The sequence below is a fragment of the Peromyscus maniculatus genome, chromosome 3, assembly GCF_049852395.1.
Source record: "Peromyscus maniculatus bairdii isolate BWxNUB_F1_BW_parent chromosome 3, HU_Pman_BW_mat_3.1, whole genome shotgun sequence".
Classification (NCBI taxonomy): domain Eukaryota; kingdom Metazoa; phylum Chordata; class Mammalia; order Rodentia; family Cricetidae; genus Peromyscus; species Peromyscus maniculatus.
In genome coordinates this window covers 154,548,843-154,576,815 of record NC_134854.1, presented here as the reverse complement: position 1 = coordinate 154,576,815, position 27,973 = coordinate 154,548,843, and the positions used below count along the sequence as shown (strand labels likewise).

The window sequence follows — 27,973 nt, the reverse complement described above, 5'->3', positions numbered from 1 at the left end:
ACTAAATCACCTCCCTGAACCAACCATGCTGTCACACCTTTGATGCCAGGCTGGACTTCTGTTTCTCATTCCTCCTTGGGCTATTTCCTCCCTGTCCTTTATTCTCTGTGAGAAATCCTCATGCCACACACAGCACCTCTGAGAATGTCATGACGTGTTAATGCTGTTGTTTCTGTCTAAGAACGCACAACCTCAAACCCTGTAGCAAACACCCTTTGCTGGTGACAGCCACTGGTTCACGTTAGTGCTGCTGTCTAGACAACGGCCTAGAGGGTGGTTCTCAATCTGTGGGTCACGACCCCATTGGGGGCCGCCTATCAGATATCCTGCATATCAGATGCTCACATTGTGATTCCTAACTGCAGCAAAATTACAGTTGTGAAGTAGCAATGAAATCACTTTACAGTTGAGGGCCACCACAACATGAGGAACTGTATCAAAGGGTTGCAGCATCAGGAGGGTTGATTGAGGACCACTGGCCTAGAGCCATGGGATGATGACTCTGGGTCCCCAGTAAGGGCTGTGAGCCTCTTGAGTTCCTTTTCAGGGCGTCAGTAGCTGACAGCATTGTTGAGAGCTTTCATTCATTTGGACACCCTGAACTGATGGAAATCACAGTCCTGGGGCTGTTTCAGGACGTGGAGAGGGATTGGTGCTGTGTCATATGCTGTCTGGCAGCATTTCATTTCATAGTACTGGTGTATTTTTCCTGGGGTTTATTTCAGTCCTGTGTCATGTTCCTGAAGATGGATCCATCTACCACACAGCCAGCATGAGTTGGTTGATCTAAATCGCTTGTCACTTTTAAGAACCTCTCTCTCTCTCTCTCTCTCTCTCTCTCTCTCTCTCTCTCTCTCTCTCCTCTCTCTCTCTCTCTCTCTCTCTCTCTCTCTCTCTCTCTCTCTCTCTCTTTTTTTTTTGGATACAGTATCTTATTTATGTCTAGACTGGCCTTAAACTCTTGATCATTCTCCCCTGCCTCTCAAGTGCTAGGATTATAGGCATGTACCACTATGCCCAGCTAAAGCATAATGCTCCCCCCTCCACTTCTTTTTTTTTTTTTGTGTGTGTGTGTGTCTGTGGTCTAAGTGTGTGTACTTGTTCAAATGTATGTGTATAGGTGCACATGCCTGTGCATGTGGGGCTGAATACCAGAGGTCTGTGCTGTGTATCTTTCTCAATTATCATTTTGTTATTTGTGAGTGTGTGTCTTTCTCAATTATCATTTTATTACTTGTGTGTATGTGTGTGACGTGTGTGTGACGTGTGTGCACGTGTGTGTGTGTGTGTGTGTGTGTGTGTGTGTGTGTGTGTGTGCGCGCGCGCGCGCATGCCCATGCGTCGCGTCTTTAAAAATGCATGAGTGCAGGCTGATGCATGATCATGTGCATATGTGTATGCAGGCCAGAGGGCAACATCAGGCGTCTCCATTGCTCTCTACCTTTTTTTTTTTTTTTAATTTTTTTTGAGACAGGCTCTCTCATTGAATGTGGAGCTCAGCAATTCAGTTAGACAGGCTGGCCAGTGAGCCCACGGGATCCACCCATCTCTGCCTCCCCAGCACTGGGGCTGCAGACAGGAGCCACCACACTAAGCTTTTGACAGGGCTGCTGGGGATCTGAACTCAGGTCCTCATGCTCACGTCTCAAGCACTCTACTTACTGAGCCAATTTCCTTGCCCTAAAGCAAACAATGAATTTTAGCAAATTTGTAGATTTCTGTAGGCATCCCAATGATCTGGTTTTAGAGTATCTCAAGTATATCCCAAACTTCCTTCTCGTTTCTCCTCAAACTTCACGCCACTCCCATCTCTGTCCCCAGGCGAATGTCTCTGAAGTCCTTACTGGGATTCCGATAGAAATGGAGCCGTGCAGCAGTACCTTTACTCCGACTTCTTTTAAACTAACACGATGTCTTTGGAGTTCATTCCTGTGACTGCATGTGTCGATAATTTGTTCACTTTTTACTGCTAAATAGTATTCCATTGTGTGGCTGTCCTGTGTTCTACTTATGCACTTACCAATTGATGGACATGCAGACTAGGGTCACTTTGCTCTTGCAGAGACCCAGGAACCACAAGTTCTCTGATACGGTGTCTGGGATGGTTCGACATAATTGTCAGTGCAACACAACCTAGAATTGCCTGGGAAGTCTCAGCGGGGACTGTGCACACTGGGTTGATGGACTTATTCTCTCTCTGCTCCTGGATGTGATGGGACTAGCTGTCTTAAGTTCCAGGAGCGTTGGCTTTCCACTCAGTCATGGACTGTAACCTGGAATTGTGGACTACAATAAATCTGTTCTCCCATAACTAGCTTTTTGTCAGGGTATTTTATTACAGTACTCAAAGTCAAACTAGAACACGATCTCATGACCAAAGTTCTGGGTGAGTCCTCAGAAGACTCTCGAAGAGCATTGCTAGGAGTTTGGAGAGAGAATGGCCTCTTACTTGGGAAGTCAGGCAGAGTTTCTTTAGTGGTTTTTACTACTGGAGAGTTTCTCTTCTCTGGTAGGAGTGAGGACCTTCTTATTTTAAAAAACCTTATTTAGTTTATATACATAGGTAGTTATGCATGGGTGCACGTGCATTTATGCACATACACGTGGGGGTTAGAGGTTGACACCAGAGTCTTCCTCGATCATTTTCCACCTTATTCACTAAGGTAAGGTCTTTCAGTTGAACTCAGAGGTTGCTGAGATAGCTAATATGGGTAGCCATCTTGTTGAGGGGATCCTCTCTCCTCCTCCTTCAAAGGACAGGAATTACAGGCCGTCTGTCACCTGGCTTTTATGTGAGTTCCGGGGATCTGAAGTCTGGTGCCTCATGCTTGCATTGCAGGTGTTGTTCCCACTGGGCCATCTCCCCAGCCCAGTAAGTACTGATAGTGTGGACACTGACCCAGGGTAGTGAGCGTTGAATGTCAACATCATAAACATCATAGACAGTCTAGAGAGAAGATCTGTCTATCAACCCATTTGTCTTTTAGAGCATCAAGGACGGCACTGTTAGCTTTCTATCTGCACAGTGAAGGCCAAGGGAGAGGCAGTAGTGCTGGATTCTCATGTTCAGTGACAGGGAGATAGCTTGTAGGCATCTGGTTATGAACACCTGCATCCAGGTGCAGTCGGTAAACGGCACTGTCCTCCACTTGGCAACGTTGCTTTTCTATGGCGTCCACTCTCAACGCCACCCTTGGGAAGAAGCAAACTTCTTACAGGGAGGGATCTTAGGGAGGGAGCACCAGTGATGAGATGGACTTGCTGAGGATAGCAAGTAGGGTCAGTATTGGGCCTGCATGGAAATCACCAAGCTCTTGCTACTTAGAGTGTGCTCTGAGGACCAATAGCATCAACATCACCCAGAGCTTGCCTGAAACGTAGTCATGCTGAGGATGGAGGACAATGGCAGAGTTCTCGCTTGGCATGCACAAGGCCCTGGGTCCAGCTTTCAGCATGAACGGGGGAAGCAGGGTACAGAATCTAAGTTCCACCCAGAGATTACAGTAAGTACACAAGCAGATCTGCCCACGGGTACTAAAGCATGTGAGGCTCCTACAATGTTATTAAGGTAGCAAAAATCTGGACATATAACTCAGCCACTAGAGTGCGTGCCTTGAATGCCTGAAGTCCTGGATTCTATCTTCAGCACTGCATCAACCAAGCATGGTAGCCATGCCTGCAATCCCAATACTCGGGCAATGGGAGCAGGAAAATCAGAAGTTCAAGGTTATCTTTAGCTACATAGGGAGGGAGCTGGAGGCCAACCCGAGCTACATGAGACCATGTCAAAACAAAACAAGCAAAATTTTTTTTTTGAGCTCCCCAGGTGATTAACAAGCACTTTCAGGGTGGCGCAGTGCCGGTCTAGCCTTGTGCTTTTGAGGATGCCTCAGTAAACACCCAGCCATATGTCCATTCAGGCTCTGCCTAGTAATTCTAGGACAGAGAGCCACCGCTCATGGATGGGACAGGTGACAGCACTCCCTGTCTTTCTCTCTAGCTGAGGGTGGCTGGGGAGGCAAGTGGGCCTAAGTAGACAAATCGCTGTGCAATTTGCAAGGGCAGGTCACCTGCTCCAGCTGCCCTTTACAACTGCTCAGCTTTAGAGCAGATTGATTGCTTAAGAGGTTTGGATGGAGCGTGCTGACTTTGTGTGTGATTGTGTGTCTGCCTGGCCTCATTCTGCAGTCCGTGTCTGTTTGGACATGTGGCGAGCACACTCGATGCAAATGAATGAATCACCATCACTTCTGGTGCCGGGGGCTCGTGCACAGCATGGCGAACAAGCCAATGAGAACAGTGCCTTAGCACACAACAGCAGCACCAGGAGTCCTGGACAGTTTGGAGGTCCCACCCCCAAAGCTTTTGATTTCAGTTTATGGGATCCCAACCGACAATCTACATTGCTAGGAATTCCCAGATGATTCAAATTGAGAATGATCGGAAATTGTAGTTTCACAGGCACTGTAGCTCCGCCAGAAACTGCCTCCTCAATTTTACTAATCAAGTGCTCTGATGATGGCAGTTTAAAGCATTCTAGCCCAGGGACACCCCGGGACAAAGTGAAGAGAGAAGCAAACTGACGTATTCTGAGATCAGTTTTAAACTCCTGGGTTCCAAACTTACCCTCTGAGCTGCTGCAAAGCAATGCCATTTGCCTTTCTCATGCTCTGAATCTCTGTTGCGACGGTGAATAGCTGCGGTGACAAGTATGTTTGATCTGTAGTGTGCTCTTAAGGATAAGACCTCAGGCAACCTAGGCTGCCTTCAAACTTGCTATTAGCTGAGGCTGACACCGAGCTCCTGGTCCTCCTGCCTCCACCTTCCCTGGGCTGGTTTACAGTTGGGCACCATCCTAACCTGCTGTGCTGTTCGAGTTTGAAATCTCAGCTGCCTTCCGGCTGGTGGCCCTACCGATATGGGAGAGACATTGAGTGTACAGGCTGTGTGGTGACCTTCCAGTTCTCAAGTCCTGGGTCCGGCCGGCCAGGGGCGCTACCCTCACATTTATGTCTTCACTACCTGGCAGGTGCTGGCCCAACCAGGGTTACTTAACCCCTGCTATCCCCCCGAATGCTTAGTGACCTGGTGCATCCTTGGCACATCTGGTTGGAGTTCCTTTGGACAGATTGTTTCCTACCTGTGGCGGCAGCTCAGAGTAGTGATCTGCTGTGACCTTCCTGGGGCCTCTTGTCTACAGCTTGCCAGCTGACTGCTGGGTAATGGCGGCTTCCTGCCAGGAGAAACCGGGACTGCACTTTATTCCATAATTAAGTAGACAGGATTTACATCATCAGAGTACCTGGCCTGTCTGACTCCATTTCAAATTATTCAAAACAGAGACTTGGAACTTCATATATTTTTTTTTATAAAAAATTTATTGAGATGATGTAATTATAGGCTTTTCTTTAAAAATTATTTGCAACTCACTGGCCCTGAGAAAAGGCATTTTTTTGTTTGTTTTTTTTTTTTCTTTTTTGTTACATTCATTTGATTCAGTCCCTTATAAACCCCACACCTCATAAACAAGAGATTAGAAACTAAACAACAACAACAACAAAAATTCATTCTAGATTCATCTGGCTTGCAGGTGGGTGCAGTCGCAAAGAGAAATCTTCACAAGTGTTCACTTGCGAGGGCGAGCGAGCGAGAGGCAGGAGTTTCGCAGTTGTTTAGTGTTGACGCGGACGGGGGCCAAAAGAATACTGGGTTCGTTCTCTGTGCCTTGCTGACGGGCAGGATTCCCGGGGTCCCTCTACGTTCCTGCCCCACTGGCTGTCTGGGTCACTCAATTTAGGTTTCTGTTCGGAAGAGGAGCAGGCCACATCTAGCACCGAATGACGGGGCAGTGAAAACCACCCTGTGCATCCTTAGTTTCTTTGCTGGGGATGGATGAAACAGGGGCTGAAAACAGTGGGATTTCTAACTGCATTCTAACCACTTAGGCTGGATCCTGATCCTAACTCTGTCTGTGTCACACTGTCTGCTCGCAGGGTAAGTGACATGACCCCTCTCAGGTTCTCTTCTGCCAATAACAGTGGATGTGCCAACATGTGTTCACGGTTGGATCCTGGACAGTGTGAGAAGACACAGAGGCCACTCAATCCTCTCACGGCCACCCAGATGTCAGCCGAAGTGACATTTTATCTGGACCAGGCGTCGGTGTGAAAAGATGCTGGGTCAGAGGGTTCTGAGCTAGGGAGAGGAGAAACTCCCTCAGCCTGTAGCCTGTTTGTGGTTTCCTTATGAGGGCCCTTCTCCTTGAAAAGGGGGGTGGATATGGAACATCGGTGACATTGCCTCTGGTCCTCACCAAGTTGCCCTGGATCAAGAAGGTCTGAGAGAAGCTACTGTCAACATCTAACCAGCTACCACCGTTTTCTTCTGGTGGAGACCTGAAGACAGCCTGGCCAAGGACACAGGACAGAGAATTCCAGGACCTGAGTGACAATGCCCACCCTTCACATAGCAATGCTTTCTTACAAATTCCTTTTCTGACCCAACCCATGAGAGCCACAGAGAAAGGCCACCTATTCATCTGACACATGAGATTTTTAGTTTGATTCCATCACCTCTTGAACTTAATGTTGAGCTAGAAGATCATGGTGGATGGGGGGGAAAAAAAAAAGGAAAACCAAAAAACCCAAAAAGCTCCTGTAGTGGTGTTCCCTCCAAGGTGTGATCGACTAAATCTGAACCCTCTGGGTCTCCAGCCTGAGAGCACTGCACCCGGGTGACAATACCAGCCATGTCTTCTCTCCAACCAAACCAAATGAGGATGTTTGCAGTTAAGAGAAGCAAAGTAAATCCGTACTGTGAACACTGCGTGGGAAACAAAGATGTCGCCACAGTGGGCATTTCTAATGTAAGTGGCTGAGGCTGTCATCCTGGGCCTCACATACTTTCACAGGTTTTTAATCCAGGGCTCCTTAGGGAACAAAGGAATTTCCTTCTACAGTTCATCTGGAAGATCCTTTGGACAGTTAGAGACTGGGTTCTACATGTGGGCAAAGTGGCCAGAATGAGGCGTCTTAGTCTCTCATTTCATAGTCATACACAGGACCTCAGTCAAAACAAAAACCAAATAACCCACCCTTTCTCTCTAGCTCAACCCAGGGGCTCAAACAATGTAAGAATCTGGCTTAATCTCCCCACTTGAGATAAGGTACCAGTCATTTTAGAGGCCAAGAAAAAAAAAAGTATCCCTTTCTTTCAAGAAACATAGCATGTGACTCTCATCACCACCTATGAATACTAAGCCCAAGCCCTCACCCAGAAGGTCACTGACCTCTTGAAAGGTAGATGGGGTGGGACTCGGGAGTCACAGAAAGACTAAAGGAGCCTGATCAACTCAATTCCAGTGTCTGAACCACAGTCTGTCTACACGTCTGTGCGCTGATATCTGCTGAGTTAGGCCCAGAGAGACATGCCTGGGTACTCCTCGCCTCTATGTGATCCACTTAGGGCAGCCCTGGTCTCTCAGCTTCACCTGTGTACTGCTTCTGGTCAAGTACACACATACCCAGGAGGGCTGGGAGAGGCCCACTTGATGGTGTGGAAGAGACAGAGAAAAGACAAGGGTGGTTTATAAGGCAGACCTCATCACCTGGGATTAAAAACACTGTAGTTCAAAGAGTCCATGTAGATGGCTAAAAAAAGGGGCGGGGGGGGGGGGGGGGGGGGGGGGGGGAAGCCGGGCATGATGGTGCACACCTTCAATCCCAGCACTTGGGAGGCAGAGGCAGACAGATCTTTGAGTTCAAAGCCAGCCTGGCCTATAAAGCAAGTTCCAGGACAGCCAGGGCTACACAGTGAAACCCTGTCTTGAAAAACCAACAAAACAAAACAACAAAACCCAAATCCCCCCCACTAAAACAGCTGTCTAAAAATCTCTGCTATCAAAAGTCCTAAGGCATAGCATTACCCTCATCTTGGAAGATACTACCGACCTTATGTCGAGGTGAAAAAAAAAAAAAAAAAAAGCCACAAATATGTCTTCTGGAAACACAGCAATGACAGGAGGAGAAACGAATGAATCTGAGGAATTTCCTGTCTCTGCTGGTTGTGCAAACACCGGCTGGGCCGAGTCTGCACTCCGGGGTCCTCCCTTGTGTGTGTTCTATGCTCAGTGAGGACCAGTAAGGACCAGAAAAACAACAAAAAAGGCTAGGACTTGGAGCAGGGGTGGCCGCAATCCCACAGGGGCAAGATGCCTTGGGAATGGAGCCGAGAGCTTTGCTTTCTCGTCAGCCTCGTCAGCCTGTTCCTCACCGCAGGGCACCTCTGCCTCGTTCCTGGACCACCGGACCTGGGTGAGCCTCTCGGATTCTCCCGCCCTGCACCCCTTTCAGGAGAGTCCCAAGCCGCCAGGGCCTTCGAAATCATTTGGCCAACCTCTGGCCCTTCTTATGGCCGGACCTCCCACTGATCTTTCTGGAATACAGCAGCATTTGTGAGGTGTCTGCCCAAGGGGTCTGGCTGTGTGATGACGGCCACAGAAGAGCTGGGTCACTGCTTAGTTTAGGTGCCAGGGAGGCCAGGTCTGCTAAAAGGCGTGTGACGCAGAACAGCGGGCAGAGGAGGAGGAAAGAGAGGGGCAGGGTGAGTGAGAGAAGGGAGGCAGGAGAGAGACAGAGAGAACTCTCTCATTTTTGAAAGTTTCTCTCTCTCTCTCTTTTTTTCTTCTCATCCAAGACCTGACTGCAACAGGACAAACCTGATCCATGCGACAGGAAAAAGAGGAGCCTGATCCCTTCTGCAAGTCTCTTTCCTGACCAGCTGAGCTGGCTGTACTTTGTGAGATTTGAAAAAAAAAATTAATATATATAGTAGATATATTTCCATAGGAAAGCAACATGTGATGTCTTCCCCTGTATGAACGATGAATAGTCAAACTGCATGTTCTTAAAAAAAAAACAACCCAGAAAAACAAAAACAAACATCATGAGACTAACGACAGGTGCAGGGTGAGGGTGAGGCGTTACAGACAAGAGGTCCGAAGGAGAAGCAAATGTGACGTGTGAGTCTCAGGCTTGTGCCCTCCGCCAGAATTCCAGCCCCGCCATTGCTGGGTGGTTTGTCTAAGGTGCTCTGGGTCCCTCTCGGTGTGGAGGAAAAGCATTCCTGCCATTCCTGGGCCTCTTCTCTCTTAGCCACCCCCAGCTCGCCTGCTCCATCACGCCTCCAGCGGTCCCTGTGGGCAGGTTTCCTCTTGGCCAGCCGGTGCGGCCGTGGTGGGTCCCCTTAGCATTCGTCCTCTTGGTACGCTTGTTCATCCAGCTCCTGAGACTCAAGGTGCTCTAGACGGTCTGTCCGGCCACTCATGATTTCGTCTGGGGTTTTCATGAACCTTTAAGCAGGAAATAAAAGAGTCAAGAGTCTGTATTCCCAAAGGCGTCCTCCCTCTCTACCCCAACCTTTAGAGCAACGTGCACGGAGCTGGGGACCCCCTGAACCTAGACACTGGTGATACCTCAGCACGGATTAGGGAAAGGTTCCTTTCTTACCTGTCTGAAAGGTGACAAAATGACATGACAAGGTGAGGGGACTGAGAAGACAGCGCCTTTTGGTGCTAGGAGCGTCTTATTGCTGGACTGCACAAAGGGACCTGGGTATTGCTCACTTGTCTGTTTCATAGTTTTAAAGATTGTGTGTGTGTGGTTATGTACACATGTGTGGATGCGTCCCGTGCAGGGAACCGAGAGGACACCATGCGTACCGCTATGCCACTTTCTGCCTAAGTCCTGAGACAGCTCCTGGAGCCAGGCTGGTGGTCAGCAAGCCCCAGTGACCCACCCGTCTCTGCTCTCCACAGAGCTGGGGTTGCAGGGGTGTGCACAGCCTCACTCGGCTTTGCATGTGAGTGCTGGAGATTTGAACTCCTCATGCTTGTGCAAGCCAGCACTCTTGCCCAGTGGAGCCTTCTCTTCAACCCTAGACAGACGTTTACAAAGACCCACCAGAGTCCCACATCTACTTCCACTCCAGACTCAGAGCCCGGGGAATAGTTTTCAAAACTTGAATTTAACTCAAAGGATGCTATTCGATGTTACTGGATACTTTTGATCAACGGGCAGCTTAGGGAAAGAAGCTTCTAGAAATTAGAAAAGCAAGACAAATCCTTTTTACCCCCCACCATCTATCTATCCGAACGGCCAGAAATGACTTCCCTTCAGCATGCCCCCTTCCTCTGTAGCTGGAGAGTACAGCAAGCCTCACACGCTTGGTCACTGTGTGTCACTTGGAATAGCACCAGTGTCATGGTCTGACTACGGTCTGCACAGCGCAGGGAGGAAGCCTGGTTGCAAACGTCGTGTCCTTCCCTGCGGGTGGGTGGGATGGGCGGGGGGACGAGGCTTTCCTCAGCCTCCACGGTGTCTGCTCTTTTCCCTTGTCCTATGCTCTGCCCTGCACCTGTGAGCTACCTTCAAACACACTTTCCCTATCATCCCTCCACCAAGTCAGAGATGCAGTCTCTGACCCATCTGCCGTTGCCCCCCAAGAAACACTTTTCTACTGTTCACTTCCGTCAAGCCGCCATTCCCGTCTGCCAGTCCTGACAGGAACTACGGCTCACGTCTTTTTGCACATTTTCAGCATGGTTCTGATCTGGAACTTCCTGGACTCCTTCCAGGGGTGCTTACTGGCGTGAGTCCACCCTGTGGTCTACCTACCCACCCTGGAGCACACCTGCCACGCCCCACTTCCCTCTGTTACACAGAGTCATATACCAATAAGGCATCGCTTTGTAGTTTGGCCTCCACCACGCTCTTCCTCGGGAAAGGCTCCTCTCTAACAGCACTCTTCGTTTCTCGTGCTCAAAGCCTCTCAGTGGACACTGGAGCACCTCCCACACCGCCTGCCATTCCCTTCTGCTCGAGCCTGCCAAGCTCCCCGAGCAGGGCACGTCACAGGGGCTGCCTGTCTTCTGCTTTCACAGTCTCGCTAAAACGTCTCCCTCAGCATCTGAAGAAGCTAAAGATCCTCCCAGGCCAACTTTATAGATACACTGTATTCGGCCTTCGAAACTGCCCCTTCTTCAGGCTACTGTGCCATGGTAAGCTTTTGATATTTCATACCAGCGTTTACTGAAACTCTCAGTAATGTACACACAAAGTTAAATAAATCAGAAGACTCTGTCTCCTAGGAGCTTATGGTTTAGTTGTGGTGAGGAAGCTTTCCCACATATTATTTTTTAAAAAGACGATTTATTTTCAATTTTAGATGCGATGCTGTTTTGCCTGCATGTGTGTCTGTGTGAAGGTGTTGGATCCCCTGGAACTGGAGTTACAGACAGCTGTGCGCTGCCATGTGGATGCTGGGAACTGAACTTGGGTCCTCTGGAAGAACAGTCAGTGCTCTTAACCACTGAACCATTTCTTCAGCACACATATTATTAAACTATACTATTCACAACTCCTAAAGATGTTTTAAAGACTTATTTTTATATACATTATATGCCCTGCCTGAGTTTATGTGTGCCATGTGCATGCAGGAGCCGGAAGAGGCCAGAACAGGGCATGAGATACCCTTGTACTGGAGTTACAGGTGGTTGTGAGCCATCACGTGGGTGTTGGGAACTGAACCTGGGTCTTTTGCAAAAGCAGTAATTACTCTTAGCTGCTGAGCCATCTTTCCAGGGCCACACAAACTATTAAAAATGAACCTAAGCCAGGCGGTGGTGGCACACACCTTTAATCCCAGCACTCGGGAAGTAGGGCCAGGCAGATCTCTGTGAGTTCAAAGCCAGCCCGGTCTACAGAGTGAGTTCCAGGAAAGGCGCAAAGCTACACAGAGAAACCCTGTCTTGAAAAACCAAAAAAAAAAAAAAAAAAAAAAAAAAAAAAAAAAAAAAAATGAACCTCACGGTGTGCCTGAGGACAAAGGGAACTCAGAGATGGGGAAGCGGACATCTATGTGTGACTGAGCAGCCGCAGAGGGCCCTGAAAAGGACAGTCAACTTGAGGCAGCCTTGGAGGTGTGTGTATGTGAAAACAGGAGGATAAACAGGCCTGGCAGAGGAACTGGAATGCTGTTCCCTTTCCATCAGACACCTCAGGAATGTGCTTGTCACAGACTTCAACCTGAGGCAGGCTGGCTGCAAACCCTGGGAAATGCAGCTGCCAGGCTTCAGGCCCTCAACACAGAACTGGACGGGGACAGTGCTGCAGAACCAGGTGACAGGGCAGCTCAGCAGCTGACTTGGATGTGGGAAGCATCCAAGACGGCTCCAGCTTCAAGACGACTTCACACAGCGGTGGCCAGCTGATGAGACCAGAGCATTCTGGGTGGAATTCCTCAGCCGTGCGTGACGCCTGCCTTGCAGAAACCATGTCTGGAGTACTACTATGGTCTTAGTGGGCACATCACACAGGAGTCTCTGAAATTCCAGGAGGGTTCAGAGCTAGGTTTATGACTAATGACTGAGATGACAAATAAAGTTGGATGTAGTGGGATCCAGTCATCTAGGATGAAAGAATGGGGAGCTGAAAATTCGGGGTGAAGGACGAAGAGAGGGCGTGAACTGAGCAGGAGGCAGGGAGGGCACTTCTGTACTTATTCTTTTCTGTTGCAGCTTCTTCAACGGCTCTTCCTGTTCCTTTAAAGATGAACGTGATCGCTACTGTCCCCACATGGCCACCCCACCTCAGTGCTCATGCCGGGCTTATCTGCCATCCTAATGAATACTTTCATCCTTGTTGGCACAGCGGCTCATACACAGTGACATTTTCCTACCTGGACGTGGACAAGTGGGAAATCTCCAGACCCATCTGTTGCTCTTTTTGTCTAATTTGCCAAAACCTATAACCCGAGGTCCCACTTGCCCTTCCTGCTTCCTCCCACCACATCAGTGACCACGGGTGTCAGGGGTCCACCTGTGCCATCCTCAGTGGCCCCTAGACCCTTCCTTCCATTCTACTTCTGGGAACCTCAGTCTCCATGGTAATTGGAACAGCGGGAAACCATTAGCTATGGGGAATCGGGGAAGCGGGAGGGCTGCCTGCTCCAGAGGCCTTCACACTTCTCTAACCATGATGCATTTGTAAGATGTACAATTTGGGGGGCTCAGTGGGTAAAGCACTTGCCATGCAAACGTGAGTTCAGTCCCCACCCACACAAAAGGGGACACAGTGATATACGCTTAGTAATCCCAGCTGCTGGGGAGATGGGGACAGGCAGATCCCCGAGCTCCTTAGCCAGCCCAAGCCAGTGAGGCCTCATCTCAAAAATCAGGGTGGATAGGGCCTGAGAAATGACACCAGAGGTTGACCTCTGACCTCCACATGCGTGTGTGCACACATATGAATACACACATATAAACAAAATCTTCATGACTTAACAGTCACTCTTATTTGATGAGCTATAATTTGGTATTTCCAACTCTACCATATTGTATCCTCTATTTCATTAAAAAAATGGCTGTGGCTGACACCCACTCGGTGACTCACCATGGGTCATGACCTGAAGCGTGACAAAGCAGCTTCCAGGTTTGGTGACCTGGAAGTTCCAGCTTAATCCTTCACTTTGCTATTGACAATGGTTCTTCTGATTACTCCCTTTTATTCCACCAGACTTCAATGTCTGATAATGCTATTTGGTCACTATGTTATTTTAGAGGTGAGTCAGATTTCACTTTTCATACAGGACAGACTTAAGCAAAAAAAAAAAGGCCTTTTTTTTTTAAACCTTAAATCCTAACAAACCACTACCCAGTTTCCAACGAACAGTGTTGGCAATGATGGCTTTGGTCTCAGCTAGGCATGCCCGAGTTCCTAACCGTCTCCCTCCTCCCTCTTCTGTAAAGAAAATCATATCCTCCCAAAAGAAGGAAAGGAAAAGGAGGAAGTGCTACCTGAACAAAAGCCTTTGTCCGGGCTCCTTCCTGATAATGTTTAGTTTGTAGTAGTGGCGCAGGGCTCTGGACATTTTCTCATAGGTCATGTTTGTTCTGTTCTGTTTGTTCAAAGGAGGAAGGGAGAGAGAAAAAAAAGCACAAAGACACAATGAAATGAACCACAGAAAAGGCACCGGGCAGCTACTAAAATACAGGCTGTGGAGTTGCTCCACATGGCCTCGCCGGCCTGGGAACTCCACCTGCTGGTCTGCGGCCTTCTCGGGCCCCTCCTTCTGCCACCTGCCCTCACAGCCACTGTGGCCAGGGCCCCTCCTAGACTGAACTGCCCCGGATAAGTGCTAACTAACCCAGCACAGCCCCCTGCAGCCCTGTCTCCTTCTCTTGAGATGGTTCCCGGCTTCCTCTATCTCGGGTAGGAGACAGGTGGTCCATCCTTCGTGTCCTGGATCACGTAACATATCTTTTTTTGTTGCAATGACTTTTTCACACTTGTCTCCGGTCTGTCTCCGGGCAGTGCACAGAAGGTCCCTCAGTGACTCAAACACTTAAAAGTCTGTTTATGGGTCCTCAGCATATTTGTCCACGGCCCTTGGCTGGTCTTCCTCCGCTGGGAAAGGGATCAGGCTGCCTTCTTAGGAGGCCTGAGGCTCAGCTGTGCCACCTCAGTATCCCCCCACAGCCTGGTCCTAGATCTCCTTCTCTGTCCACTGGCCTGGCCACCGTTAGCTCCTTTTCATATCTGCACACTTGAACTGTCTTCCACACTATAAAGGACTGTTTTGGATCCCACTTCCTCTTCTGACTTTGGAAAACTGTGGGGGCAGGCTTTCTGCGCCTCTTGCTTGTAAAGGGGGTATTTTATAATCACAATGTATTTTCCATGCAGAAATGGACTTTTGTGAGAAGGGGAGTTTCCAACTGATGGGGACAGAAGTGACACTTCCCAAAGGTCCCTTGTGAGTCATACAGCTCTCACTACTTCCCTATTCCCCATAAGGACAACAGGGTGGCAGGTCCAGGTCAAGGGGAGTGGCCGGGAGGGGGGGCGGCACTTACAATCAGTCTACGGAACTGAGCTCTGAGTTAATGGGCCCCAGACAGAGGTAACACATGGAAAAAAAAAGCATCTTTAATCATTTCCTTCCTTCACAACTACCTAATTGTTCGTCCAGGGAGGAACAAACCAAATAATCACGGGCAGACTTGGGAGGAAGGCAAAACGACAACCATCCTCCCAACTCAAGGATGAAGACTATTTTACACCAGCTTTCCCAACAAATATTTGGCTTTTTTACCTTATGGTTTCCCCACAGGCGAGCCAATCCATTGGGATCCACTATCCGGAATATTTTGGATTCCTTGTCTTCCCATCTGATGAAGTTTTCGTACCGGCTGTCGGAGAGCAACTGATAGACGTAATCCCAAAGCAGTCTACAGTCTACAGAGGAAAAGCGAGAGTGCCGTTGAGAAGGATTCCTGTCAAGGCAGTCACAAGACTCAGAAACAGGGTTTGTAATCACAGCTTGGGCCTGGATTTGACTGACTGTCTTATTTCCTCATTTCACAGATGAAATGGGTCCAGAGAGAGCCTGTGAGATCCTGTTGACCTCTGACCCAGGGAGGCTCGGCACTGACCCAGGCCATGACCTCTATATGAGGACCGAGGAGGAGGAAAAGACTTTTTCAAAGTCATGGCAAAGGCTGAGGCTGAAGCAGCCCATCTGAAGGATGAGGCACCAAGGTACACCTGCAAATGAACAGACAGGCTTTGACAGAGGGCTCCAAAGACAGTTAGGACACATGGTGGCAAGAGTCGGTGTGTGTGTGTCCGTGTGTCTCGTCCGTCTGTGGGGGCCACAGGCTGACACAAATGTCTTCCTCAATAGCTCTCCATCTTACTACCTTTCAAACTTCTTCTGTGTGAGTGTGTGTGGTGTGTGGGCCTATGTGTACACACTAGAAAGCCAGAGTGTGTGGCATACATGTACACACTAGGAAGCAAGGAGACACTGGGTGTCTTCCCCTGTCATTATCCACCTTCCAGTCTTGAGCCAGGGTCTCATGGAACCTGGAGCTCACCATTTTGGTTAGGCTGGCTGGCCAGCAAGCTCTAAGGGTCCATCAATGTCCACCACCCTCCCCCAGTTCTGGGGTGACCGCCATGCATGGTTATGCCTGACTTTTACATGGTGCTAGGGATTCTAACTCAGGTCTTCTTGTTTGCAGAGCCAACGCTTACCCACGGAGCTCCCTCTCCAGCCCCTTCATCCACTTTTTATCTACTTATTTACTTTTGAGACAAGGTCTCTCACTGAACAGGAATCTAGACTGGCTGGTCCTCGAACTCTGATCCTCCTGTCTCGGTCTCCCCAGAAGCTGGGTTTACAGACATGCACTGCCGTATCTGGCTTTTAATGGGAGTGCTGGGGGTCACTATCCAGTCTCCATGCTAATGTGGTGAACATTTAACCGACTGACCCATATCCTGAGACCAGAAAGAAACACTTGAGGTTTAATGAGAACAAGACGATAAAAAGTTAAAAGATTAGAGTTTAAAGATTATCCTGTAGTTGGCAGGAGATGCTAAATGGATAGAGGAAGACAGGCTACAAAGAAAGCAATACATGAAAAACGATGGGAAATTAAAAACTATGTGGCTTGGTGACATTGGCTGTGGGGACTGTGGTTAGCATTTTAAAAAGAAATACAGATATTCTCATTAGACCATCCTTTGGAGGTCTTTCAAGTTGCTTTATCATAATGGAATCATGGTGGAAAGGAACTTGGTGCAAGAAAATCATTTCTCATGTGCAGAACTGATATCCGATTATGTGGCCAGGCAGCAAACATCCATCAGATGATTGAGTGTGGCTCTTCACTGCACTCAGCCCAGGATCTTGGCTGTGGAGCCCTGGCTTTCTGGGTCTATGCTGTAAAGGTACCTGGTCCACTCTCCAGCTCAGCTCAATAGGATAAGTAGAGACAGATGTGCATCTCCTGGGTACTGCTGATGTTGGCTTGGCCCTGGGCTAAGAGTAGAGGTGCCTTTTCTAGCTGCTTACTGTATGGTTCCAGAGGGTTAACCAGATGGCTGGTAACAGAAGGCCAATGACTGAATGTATATGTTATTTATTTATATGTACATGTCTACATTTGTTTGAGTAAATGTGCAATATATGCATGCGGGATCCCATGGAGGCCAGAAGAGGGCACTGGATTCCCTAGAAAAGGAATTACAGATTGCTGTGAGCTGCCATGTGGGTGCTGGGAACCGAACCTGGGGTCTTTGCAAGCAGAGCAAGTGCTCCTAGCCAGCCCTCCAGCCCTATTAGTGCCTTTGTAAAAGGTATCTATAAAAGATCCCTACCATATCTACCTGTGGGGACACAGACACAGCAAGAAGACGCTATCTGTGGAAGAGAACGCACACTCATCAGCAGGCCTCAGATCTGCTGGGTGCTCTGCCCTTCAGCACGCAGCCTCTACAAGTCTGTGAGACATTTCCTTTCTCCGTCCTTTTCCTCACTCTTCTCCGTTATTTTCTGCTTTTTTGGAGACAGAGCTTCAGTACATAGCCCGGGCTGGCCTCAAACTCGTAGTAACCTTCCTGTCTTAACCCTCCAAGGCTGACCTGACAGAAGTGCGGCTCCTCATTCACCTAATCCCTACTGTCTCTGCTTCCGCAGCCAGAACAGACGAAGACCAGAACAGAGCTGTGGCTCCCTTGTCCAGCTTTGGTACCACAAATGGCAAATGGCAGGCACATCTGAGTTTTCTATAGTCTCACCTAACTGGAAAACATCTCCCTAAACCAAATACTTTCACATAAAATGCCATGCAGCAAGGAGAAGCCCAGGTGTGCACACAGCCCCCGTTCTGCACGCCTCAGTGGCGTCAGCCGTGTGCACACGCACATAAGTGCAAGCACATGTACATTTGGAGGTGAGAAATCAACGTTGCATTGTCAATTGCTACCCACTATATTTTTTGAGACATGGTCTTTTATTAGTAGACTGACCGGCCAGTATGTTCCAGAATCCTCCTGCCTTCACTTACCCAGCAAAAGGATTACAGGTGTGCACCTCCAAGCCTGGATCTAGTGTGTTCACCTTAACAAGGTTAACATAAGGCAACAACTACAGTCCTCTGGGCTTCAGGCCTCCTGCAGAGTTCAAATGCAGAGTGGACAGCTCTCCTGACCTCCATCCCACTGCACTTTCTCTTTTTGCTACCATGGCACATTCCTGGTATCACACAACTTATACAACTATACAGTCGCTCGGATTACTCCATCAGTTAAAGGCTTACCCAGCCCTGGGGTTTCACGCCAGGCTTTTCAGAGGCATCAAACTGGGTTCCAGGATGTGACTGCATGATGTGCCCAGTGGATGGCAAACACAGGGCAGGGCTTGCCAGAGAACAGACTTGACTTGTAAGCTTCAAGAACATTTGTATATTGCAACTTCTTTTCCCTTTCATGAATTTGAAAGTAACCCCAAACAAGCTTCCAATTGATCACTTTAAATGACATTTAATCCAGCAAAGCCAACATTAGCTGCGTAATAAAAACGTTGACATTCAAGACACACTGAATTACTCAGCCACTAACGGAACAGCAAGGGGAATTTCATGGCATAAAGCAGCTGCTTCCAGCTCAGAGTGTAAGTGGCTTTTTAACACTATTGATTTCTGTTTCTTTAAAAAAATTACGCCGATGATAAAAATAACTGTCTGACCACACAGCCATGTCCTCTCTTATTTACTACCGAAGTACAAGGTATCTGCGTTATTTTTCTCTTCAACATTTCTTAAGTAAAAGGCACATCCTTCTCTTCGATCTTCTGGATACTATTATCAGAGACCACCTGGGATTTTCTAGGTTTGTCTGACTCCCTGTTTGTACAGATGCCCTTGGATCAACAGTAAAAATGGTGTAATGTGATAAATAAAATGCACTAAATTCTAAAAACAGAAGTCCATCCTTTGATATACCGAACATGATGTATGTTATTTTTCAAACACAGTTATTTACTAATTTTAAGTGTGTTTCTCTTAAAAAGATGATGCGAGTGTTAACTGTCAGCTTGACAAAATATGGAATCACTTGGTAGATGGGCCCCTGGGCATGTGCATGAGGATTACCTTGATTGAGTTAACTGAGATGGGAAGACCTGCCCACTGTGGGTGGTGCTATTCCCTGTGTGGGCTCCTAGAGATAGAGAGCTGAGCAGCAAAACGCTTTCGTTTCCCTCTGCTTTCTGACCATGGATGTGATGCAGCCAGCTGCCCTGAGCCCCCACAGCCTTCACTTCCCCACCACCGTGCCGTGCCTTGAACCGTGAGCCAGGACAGGCCCTTTCTCTTTTCAAATCGCTTCTGTCACAATATTTTTTTTTTAGAGCAAAGGGAAAAGAAATTCACACAAGAGTCTTTTTTCCATATAAGGACATCTGGGTATTTTAAAGAAATGTCCATCAGTTGGATCATCTCTTCTGTAAGAGGAAGTTTATGGAATGGATTATCTCAGATAAAGCTGCTTTCCAACTGCAGGAACAGTTCCCTGTTTCCTGATGGGTGAGGTACCCGGCTATCCGCCTCTAAGAAGCATTGTAAAAATCCCTTCCTGTGGTTAGGGAGAAATATTTTCACTCCCACGTCTGTCTCTTACTAGAGACTTATTGTATAAACTCACAGAACAGAGACTGTAAAAAGATGGGCAATTCACACATAACCAATATGGCTTCTAAAAAAAATAAAATAAAATCCCTGTTAGATAAAAACCAATGTTTAAAAATTTTGAGTAGGCAGGTCAAATTATAGACAAAGGGAATGTGTAATGATGGAGAATAATCTAACTTACCAGAAAGTTTCTAAGAAGGTTATTTTATGTTGTTTTACTGGCTCAAGTATAATTTTAAGTGACAGTCTATGAACCCTGTCAGTATCACGGATTTAAGCATACATTACCCATGGGACAAAGCTGAGTATCTCTAGTTAAGTTTCAAAAACTGATGATCTCAAAACTGCTAAGTTTATTGAAAGTTCAGCACCAGAGCAGGTACAGTCAGATAAAATAAAATAAGTGACAGCTGACTTCTGACAGCCGCTGTTCTGAGCTGCGGCGGGGTGATTTTTCCATTCTAGGGGGAGTCTGACAAGGTCTGGAGACACTTCCAGTTGTTACAACTGGGGTGGATGGAGGTGCTTTTGGCCAAGGCTGCACAGGACAGGTTCCCACGACAAAGCATTCTTTGGCCTCGATATCAAGAGTACGGAAGTTGGGGTGCACTGCTTACAGGAACACAGGTTCGGGGCATTAAGGGGACCACCATCTGCCATCCAGGCACTCTGCCCTCCTCCGTCAGCTATCGCCCGTAAGTACAGTAGACTACAAACCCAGCACTGTCTGTCAACCGTGTGTTGCTATGCAGACATGTGTTTACAAGGGACAATTGCTTGCAAATTCGCTGTGGCACAGGAAAACAGAAACCGTGAGTGCACAGCGGCATGCTGGGGAAGGGGACCGTGGGACGGACAACAGGAACCACCTTGGTGCTTCCCGGCTTCGTGTGGCTGCCAACAAGCTGGCCCTTCCCCAGTTTGGTTAGTTAGGTAGCAGGAGGAAGGGGGACACACGCCATAGAGACACAGCCGGCAGCAGGAGCCTAGCAGTACCTCATCTCTGCTTTGCCACAGGTGGCTGCAGCCTCTGGATTTGCATCCAGGGACAGCAGGTGGGGACAATGGGGTCACAGTACCCCGAGACTTAAATAAATGGAAATTTCCAGTCTCCCCACAGTGCTGTTGCTGTTCTATTAAAAAACAAAAAGAAAACCAAAAACAAACAAACAAAAAACCCCCACCACCCTCAGCATTCCTTCTCTTTAGAACTCTTTGATTTCACATTGAAAACAGAGAAGAGTGCCTCATCCAGAATGTGAGAAGTCAGAACCACTTAGAACATTCCAGATGGAGTGGACGGTCTCCCCCTCCCAGGGCTCACCTTTATCTTAACCACCTCCTCTAAAAGGGTCACCAGGCAAAGCGTAGGGGACAGAGGACACAGATGCAAATCCTGAAGGAAGCTGGGGAGAGGATTCGGAGGGGCTCACTTTGTGGGTTAGCATCACTCGAAACAGACCTTGTCACCTGCCAGTGCTGGTGCCAGCTCAGGATAGACCCCTGAGCTGGCTGTACCCGGGCTGCTCCTCTAATCTCTTCCGCCCACAGCGTGGCAGCTCTGTAGTGAAGCTACAGTGTAGAGAAGGGATCTGACCTGGGGGCATTAATCCACTTGTGTGGTGTGCTCCCCGGTTCTTTCACTGTCAATCAAAGTGCCCCGTTGTCTCAGTGTTACGGATAAGAAAGGAGACAAGGCTGGAGTATTAAGCCCTTCTCTGGTACCCAAGAACTGCCTTCCATCCCGCTGACTGCAAAGTCTGGGTGAACGCACAGGTCCACCCTGCTTTCCTGGGGATGCCCTGGCTCTCTACACTAGACCTTACCAAGAAAGGGCTCTGGCCTGAGTGCTCCAGAGATGGGGCAGGAGAGGGCTGCTGCACTTTCAGTGTGTGCAAAACAACTACGGGATCCTGATGGAGACATCCCACAACTCTGTCCTCTGAACTCACGTGAGACCTTCACCTCTTATCAGTAAAGCTTAGGAGTGATTTGTCCCCTCATTTTTTGTGACTTTTTATTTTCTTTATTTTTTCTCCTGAAGGCTACTCCTGAGGCTCATTTACAAAGGGGTGGGGGTATCCAAAAGTTTCATCTGAAGTCACTCACACTCCAAATTTCTGGGACGGAAATGGAGAAGGCAAGTGGGAGGCTGGAGTACAGTGTGTGTCCTCCACTGCCCCAGGATCTCTGAGGCCAAGCCTCCCACCACTGTCCCTGAGTTTTATTTTCTTCCCCCCTTTTATTGGAAATAGATTTTTTTCTCACATAAATCCTGATCACACTTTCCTCTCCCTCTACTCCATTTCTCTCACCTCTCCTCCCATACAGATCCATTCCTTTTCTGCCTCTCATGAGAAAACAAGCAGGCATCTAAGAGATAATAATAAAATAAGATAAAACATAAACTATCACATTGGAATCACACAAAACAAACAAATAGAAGTGAAAGGGACCAAGAGAAGGTACAAAACTCAGGGGCCCACTCATTCACACACACTCAGGACTCCCACAAAAGCACTGAACTGGATGACATAATATACCTGCAGAGGACCTGCTGCAGACCTGCGCAGGCTGCCTCCCTCTGCGAGTTCACTTGTATTCTGATTCTGTTAATTAGAGGGCCTTGTTCTCCTGGTGTCCTCCACCCCCTCTGGCTCTTACACTCTTTCTGCCTTCTCCTCTTCAGGGTTCTCTGAGCCCGGAGGGGAGGGATTTGATGGAGACATTCTGTTTATGGCTGAGTGTTCTAAGGTCTCATTCTCTGCGCAATGTCTGGCTGCGGGTCTGAATTTGTTCTCATCTGCTGCAGGAGGAAGATTCTCTGATGATGGCTGAGCAAAACACTGACCTACTGAGTATAGCAGAATGTCATTAGAGTCATTTTACTTATTGCTACATTTTTTTTTTAAAGACCAGTAGTATTTGGTTTTATCGCAGGTCCGTGGGTTAGCTAGTCTCGGATTCTTGGTTACCCAAGCAGTACCAGGTATTGGTTCCATCTTGTGGAGTAGGCCTTCCGTCAAAATCACGTGTTGGCTGTTACTTCCACAGGCTTTGGGCCACCACTGCCCCAGCATATCTTACAGGCAGGACACCACTGTCCCGGGTTTGTGGCTGACTTTGGTCTCCTTTGGTAGCCTGCAGAGTACCTTCCTGTACTAAAGACACTAGCACATCGAGGCGAGGGCTCTATGAGGTGCCAGCTCGACGTCTTCCTGCTCAGTGAGTCGTGTGCCGTCTTCGGCAACGCGGCCTTGCTGTCAGTTTATGGAGAACAACCTATAGTTTTGGCAACAGCCTGGGCTGTTTGGGGATTACCACGGAACTCCTTTTGCCAACAACTCAATTAGATCTAACCCAGTCCTGGTACTGGAAGCTTCGCTTGATGACAAGGTGGTCCACTGAAACTCTGTCTCCCCCATTACTTGGTAATTTCATTTGGATAGCCATCACATGTGTATGTATTTTAGGACACTTCTACTGATTAGGTTTCTATACTATCCCCCCAAAATGGCTTGTAATTTTAGGGGTCTCTCCTGTATTCCCCGCTTCTTCCCTCTGGAGGCTTTCTGAGTTGAGTTTCTGTGAACAAATAACTCCTCCAGTCAATAAGCCAAATCATGAGAGGATGTTGTTTGGGCCCGTGACAACATGATCGGAGGCTGTGTCTCTCTAGTCAGATGGACTCTTGCAGGGAAGCATTTCTTCAAGCCCCACCCCCACAAGATCTAAGGATCTGAAAGACTGACACGAAGTCTGTCAGTGACAGTTGGGAGTGAAGGGATTCTAAATCTTATCGGCTGTGGATCAATGAGCCAACTGACCAATGGCATCCTGAAAGAAGTTCCAGTTTGACGAGACTGGGGGACGGCAGCGAAAGGTTCGAGACACGCACAGGGCAGGAGAGCATCTGCCACTGTGGACCATGGGCTGTGACTAAAGGCCCCACTCTAGTCCTTTAAAAAGATCTGTCTAAGCCCAGTGTGATGGTGTGCACTGGTAATCCCAGCTCTCAGGAGGTTGAGGCAAGAGGATCAGGAGTTCAAGGCAGCCCTGTGTCTTTCACCTAGAATTAGGTCTCGGACACAGAAAATACAGGATCGTTTTTGAATAAATGACCAAATGTGACTACAAATTCAAATATGCAAAGAATCTGTTAGTGAGCTGTAGCGTACGTTATGTTAACGGTGCTATTGTAATTGTTCTGTATTGTTCTCCGAGCACAGTCTTCAGTCCTCACTTGTCTGCTCTCTTACATCATTTGTTATTATTCTTTTCACGTGCCTCCGACATGCCTCAGCACCTAAAGGGCTCAAGTATTTCCTTGCCAGCAAGACTGTGCTTCCTCAGCCTACGTTACGTCTGAAGTTCTCAGCATACCGGCTGTTCACGGGCACAGTGATGGGGAACATGGGGCACCCCACTTTTTATGTATAGGCCAATTGGTAAACATTTAAGACTTTGTGGTCATAGGCTCTCTGGAGCAACTCAACTGTATTCATGCTTGGGTTATGGCTTGAAAGCATACAGAGCCAATCATTTAATAAAAGGGTAGCTTTCCCCAATAAACTCATTTACGAAATCAGGTGTTAGCTTCCAATCCTTGTTGGGGAATCTCTGGGTAGAAGGGAACAGTATTTGGGGTAGGTTAGGGACCCAGATTTGAGGCTGTATTACTAATCTCAGTCTTTATAGTCTTTTAGCTAGAAAGTCACTTCTAGTGAACTCATCTAGTCTAAGAAGGGACTCCAACACAAACAGCATGATGCTTATCCACAGAGGACATTTTCCAAGGCCTGCAGTGGATACCTGAAACCATGGCTCTGACTCAGTCAATACACACTCAACATACAGTGTTATTTTTTTCCTATCTATGCATGCTTATGATGGTGTATGATTTATAAGTTACATATAGGAGACTGACAAAGTAATCAGTAATAAAATATTACATTGTAATGACACTTCACAGTGAGTTATTTAAAATAGGTAATTTCTGGAATTTTCCATTTACTGTAACTTAAATTGCAGCTAAAGGGTGGGGGCTACTGTACATCCTGGGAACTTATCCCCCAGCACCACGCGATGTCAGTTCATCAGCGCATAGCTCAGTATCATGGCCAGTGCACTCGATGCCTCTGACACTCACTGGTGGGAAGCAGACCATAAGCCTTCTTCTACATGTGGGAAAAAGTTGGAGGAGATTAGCAGATGCTTCCCACTACCCTCCCCAAACCCTTCCCGAAGATAGATAGTGGAAAATATGGAAGGAAGATAGCTAGACAGTGGAAAATATGGAAGGAAAGAAGCCCAATGTTATATAAAAAACTTAAGCCGGCAAGACTGTGGTCCAGAGCACTCTTAGGTGTCTGAATGCCTAAATCCTCCCCTACCCAAGCCAATCCCATCTGAATGGTAAGAATCTGGGCTTGCGTTTGCTCCACATTGCTAAGTGGTGTTTCTGTCTACACCCTGCAGCTAAGTTACTCATCAGTGTGACATTTGGCGGCACTTTCCTTTCTTCCTGTGCTGTGCTCAATTAAAGGGCTTCAAGGAACTAAGTTTTCTCCTCTAACAGCAGCTTTGCAGAGATCTAAAGGCGTCTATGGCTGCTCAGTAGACAGAACCTTACAGTACACACAGCCGTGACTCACAGAATTTGACCTTCAATAAACAGAATCCCTTTTACTAAGATCTTAGGAGTCCTGGAAGACAGAGGGCTGGGGGACACAGGTAGGGAGATCCTCCAAAGGGGCAAAGGAGTGTGGGGCTGTCAGTCACCTCTGCAGACAGCTGCAGACACTGTCAGATTGTGGACTTGCAGAGCAGGGAGGGACCTCAGTAACCTCCCAACCTGACCCTGGCATTTCACCCCTGCAAAAAGCAATGTCTGTCAGTTAAGACGGCTCACCTGGAACCTGGGTACAGTAGGTAACGTATACACTTAGAGACTGTACAACACTTAGAAAGATCGTAAGAACATGAATATATATTTGTATGGGACTCAATCATCCTATAGGAGAGAATGCATTGCCCCTGGAAGATCTAGCCCTAAGATTAACTTAGATTATTTAAGATCATCTAGAACATTCTGTTTCCTAGAGCCAAGGAAAAGCAGAGACCAGCTCTTTCTAAATGTTTTCAAGACAAGGCATCTATGGATACCAAGTTTCATCACTTGACTGAATATTCCACGAGGCTTCCTTTATTCCTATTACACCAGGTAGCATAAGGTCACTCTCATGCAAGTATATAATGTTCTTGAGCACAGCCCACCCATACCCATGACCACCCGCTGCCCACTCCCCACCCCTCGTCCCCAGCACCTTGCTCATTTCCTTTGTTATCCTACGTAGTTTCTTATATTTTCATACCTGTACCTATATGAGTTTCAGTATCTACATGAAATCAAAGACCCACAAGTAAGAGATAAATGTGAGACTTTGCCTTTGTGAGACTAAAATCACTCAATATGGCTATCTCCAGTTGCATCTTAACTGATGAGCCCATGTCCATCACGTCACTGATGTCTGAGTATAAGCTTCTAAAAATAGTGGTAGAATTCAACGAAACAGATGTGCAACTTACAAGGGGAAGACAGTCTATATGTCTGAACAATTCCTTCATCCCTCCCTTCCTCTCTCGTGGACGTTGTCCTTCTGGACTTCTATGCCTATCTTAGGATTCTCAAGAGGTCTGTGGTGAGATGGAGGCAGATGTGGAAGACCTTGACGAGGCAGCCAGGCCCACAAGGACACTACTGCAGACAACAGCCAAGGCACAGCAAGGCCACCCAACCTCACCTGACCTTGAGGACAGCCTTGGTCTCACCGGATCGTCTTTGTGGTTCCCTGTACAAACGACCCGTGTACACCAAAGGGATTCAAGCTCAGGGGCTGTCCTGAGAATGACACACAAGCTAGGGGCCCTGAGGACACCGGGCCGGGAAAAGCCAAGGCATACGCAGCTAAGGCTGTTTCCATCACTCAGCACTTCTCGCCTCCTCCCCTTCCTCCAGCTGTCTGAGAAAATTCACGGTTCCGTAAGATTTCTTTTTTTTTGCCCCCTCACCGCCGGCCCTGTAGTTTCTTCATTATTAAAGCAAATCTCACATCTAAGTAGAACAAAGATACGAATGGCTCTGCCTCCACTCACCCACATAACCACCAAAAACCTCATGGCTAACCCCACACCAAGTTTCAGAGTTGTTTTTTTTTTTTTTTTTTTTTTTTTGGTTTTTCGAGACAGGGTTTCTCTGTGTAGCTTTGTGCCTTTCCTGGGACTCACTTGGTAGTCCAGGCTGGCCTCGAACTCACAGAGATCCACCTGGCTCTGCCTCCCGAGTGCTGGGATTAAAGGCGTGCGCCACCACCGCCCGGCAGAGTTGTTTTTTTTTAAACGAGCAAATCATAGATAGTTGTTGTTTTACTGTTGTGGCTGTGGCTCTGACGATCCAACCTTGGTGCTTTCTGCATGCTGGACAAGCATTCTACCACTGAGCCACACTTCCTTTTGTTCTCTCTCTCTCCCTGTGTGTGTGTGTGTGTGTGTGTGTGTGCGTGCGCGCATGCTTGAGCATCTGTGTATATGTGGAGGCCAGTGAACAATCTCGGGTGCCGTTCCTCAGGTGCCGCCTACCTTGTCTTTTGAGACAGGGTCATTCTCTCACTGGTCTGGAGCTGGCCAAGGAGGCTAGGCTCCTTGCTCAGCCAGTCCCAGGGGTCAGCAGACGACAGAGCACTCTCCTGACGGAGCTATCTCCCCAGACTCTCTGCTGTACTTTCTTAATTCAACATCTTTAGCAATAAAACTGAGGCAATAGTAGAGGTGTACTCGCGGCCAGAAAAAAAAAATGTAGAAACAAATGATTTCAACAACAACAACAAAGAGAGACAAAAGTCAAGGCAGCGGTGAAGCAGGCCTCTGGTTGGGAACTGTCCCGCACGGGTAGGCAGCGGCAGTATCAGCAGGGGAGAAGGGCCATTTATTCCTGCCACCTGAACAGGTCTCTGTCCTAACTCCAGCTCTCTTTCCACTCAGGGAAACACAGCCACTCCTTTCACAGTCCCTCCATCCCTGCGAAGCCTCCTGGCTCCTCCAGTCCGAACAGAGCTTCTCCTCTTCCTCACCACTTCATTACTCTGCCAGACAGAAGGCGCCCAGTGAACGCCTGTACACTGCATGGATAACAAGTAAGACTTACATCCTTCTGTCCTGTATCTTCATGGTATTTACATGTGCTTTTCCACTAAACTCTCAATTCTACTGGGGAGGATGCTGTGTGCTAAATCAGTGTTGTGTATGGTACATTGGATGCGTTTATCTGTACATCATAGGTACCCCATAATGTCTCACGAAGAGAGAGACATCCTCTAGGAAAAGACTTCACCTTGCAAAACTTGCACAGGCCTTCTGGAAATTCCATGTAAACTGCAGGCA

The 27,973-nt window shown here is 47.9% G+C and overlaps 1 protein-coding gene and 1 long non-coding RNA gene across 2 annotated transcripts in view; one reads left to right on the top strand and one right to left on the bottom strand.

Moving 5' to 3' along the window:
- Positions 1–8,877: 8,877 nt before the first annotated feature.
- The window catches only part of Etv6 (ETS variant transcription factor 6), a 237,585-nt gene continuing 218,489 nt past the window's right edge, over positions 8,878–27,973 (bottom strand). Inside the window, 5 exon segments of the mRNA XM_006976544.4 lie at positions 8,878–9,170; positions 9,173–9,248; positions 9,250–9,349; positions 13,853–13,953; positions 15,151–15,293. Of these exon segments, the coding sequence (XP_006976606.3) occupies positions 8,950–9,170; positions 9,173–9,248; positions 9,250–9,349; positions 13,853–13,953; positions 15,151–15,293 (641 nt within the window). The 3' untranslated portion in view covers positions 8,878–8,949.
- On the top strand, positions 15,289–18,829 carry LOC143272549 (uncharacterized). Its single transcript, XR_013050199.1, has 2 exons — positions 15,289–15,596; positions 16,082–18,829. It is a non-coding gene; the product is annotated as an uncharacterized LOC143272549 (long non-coding RNA).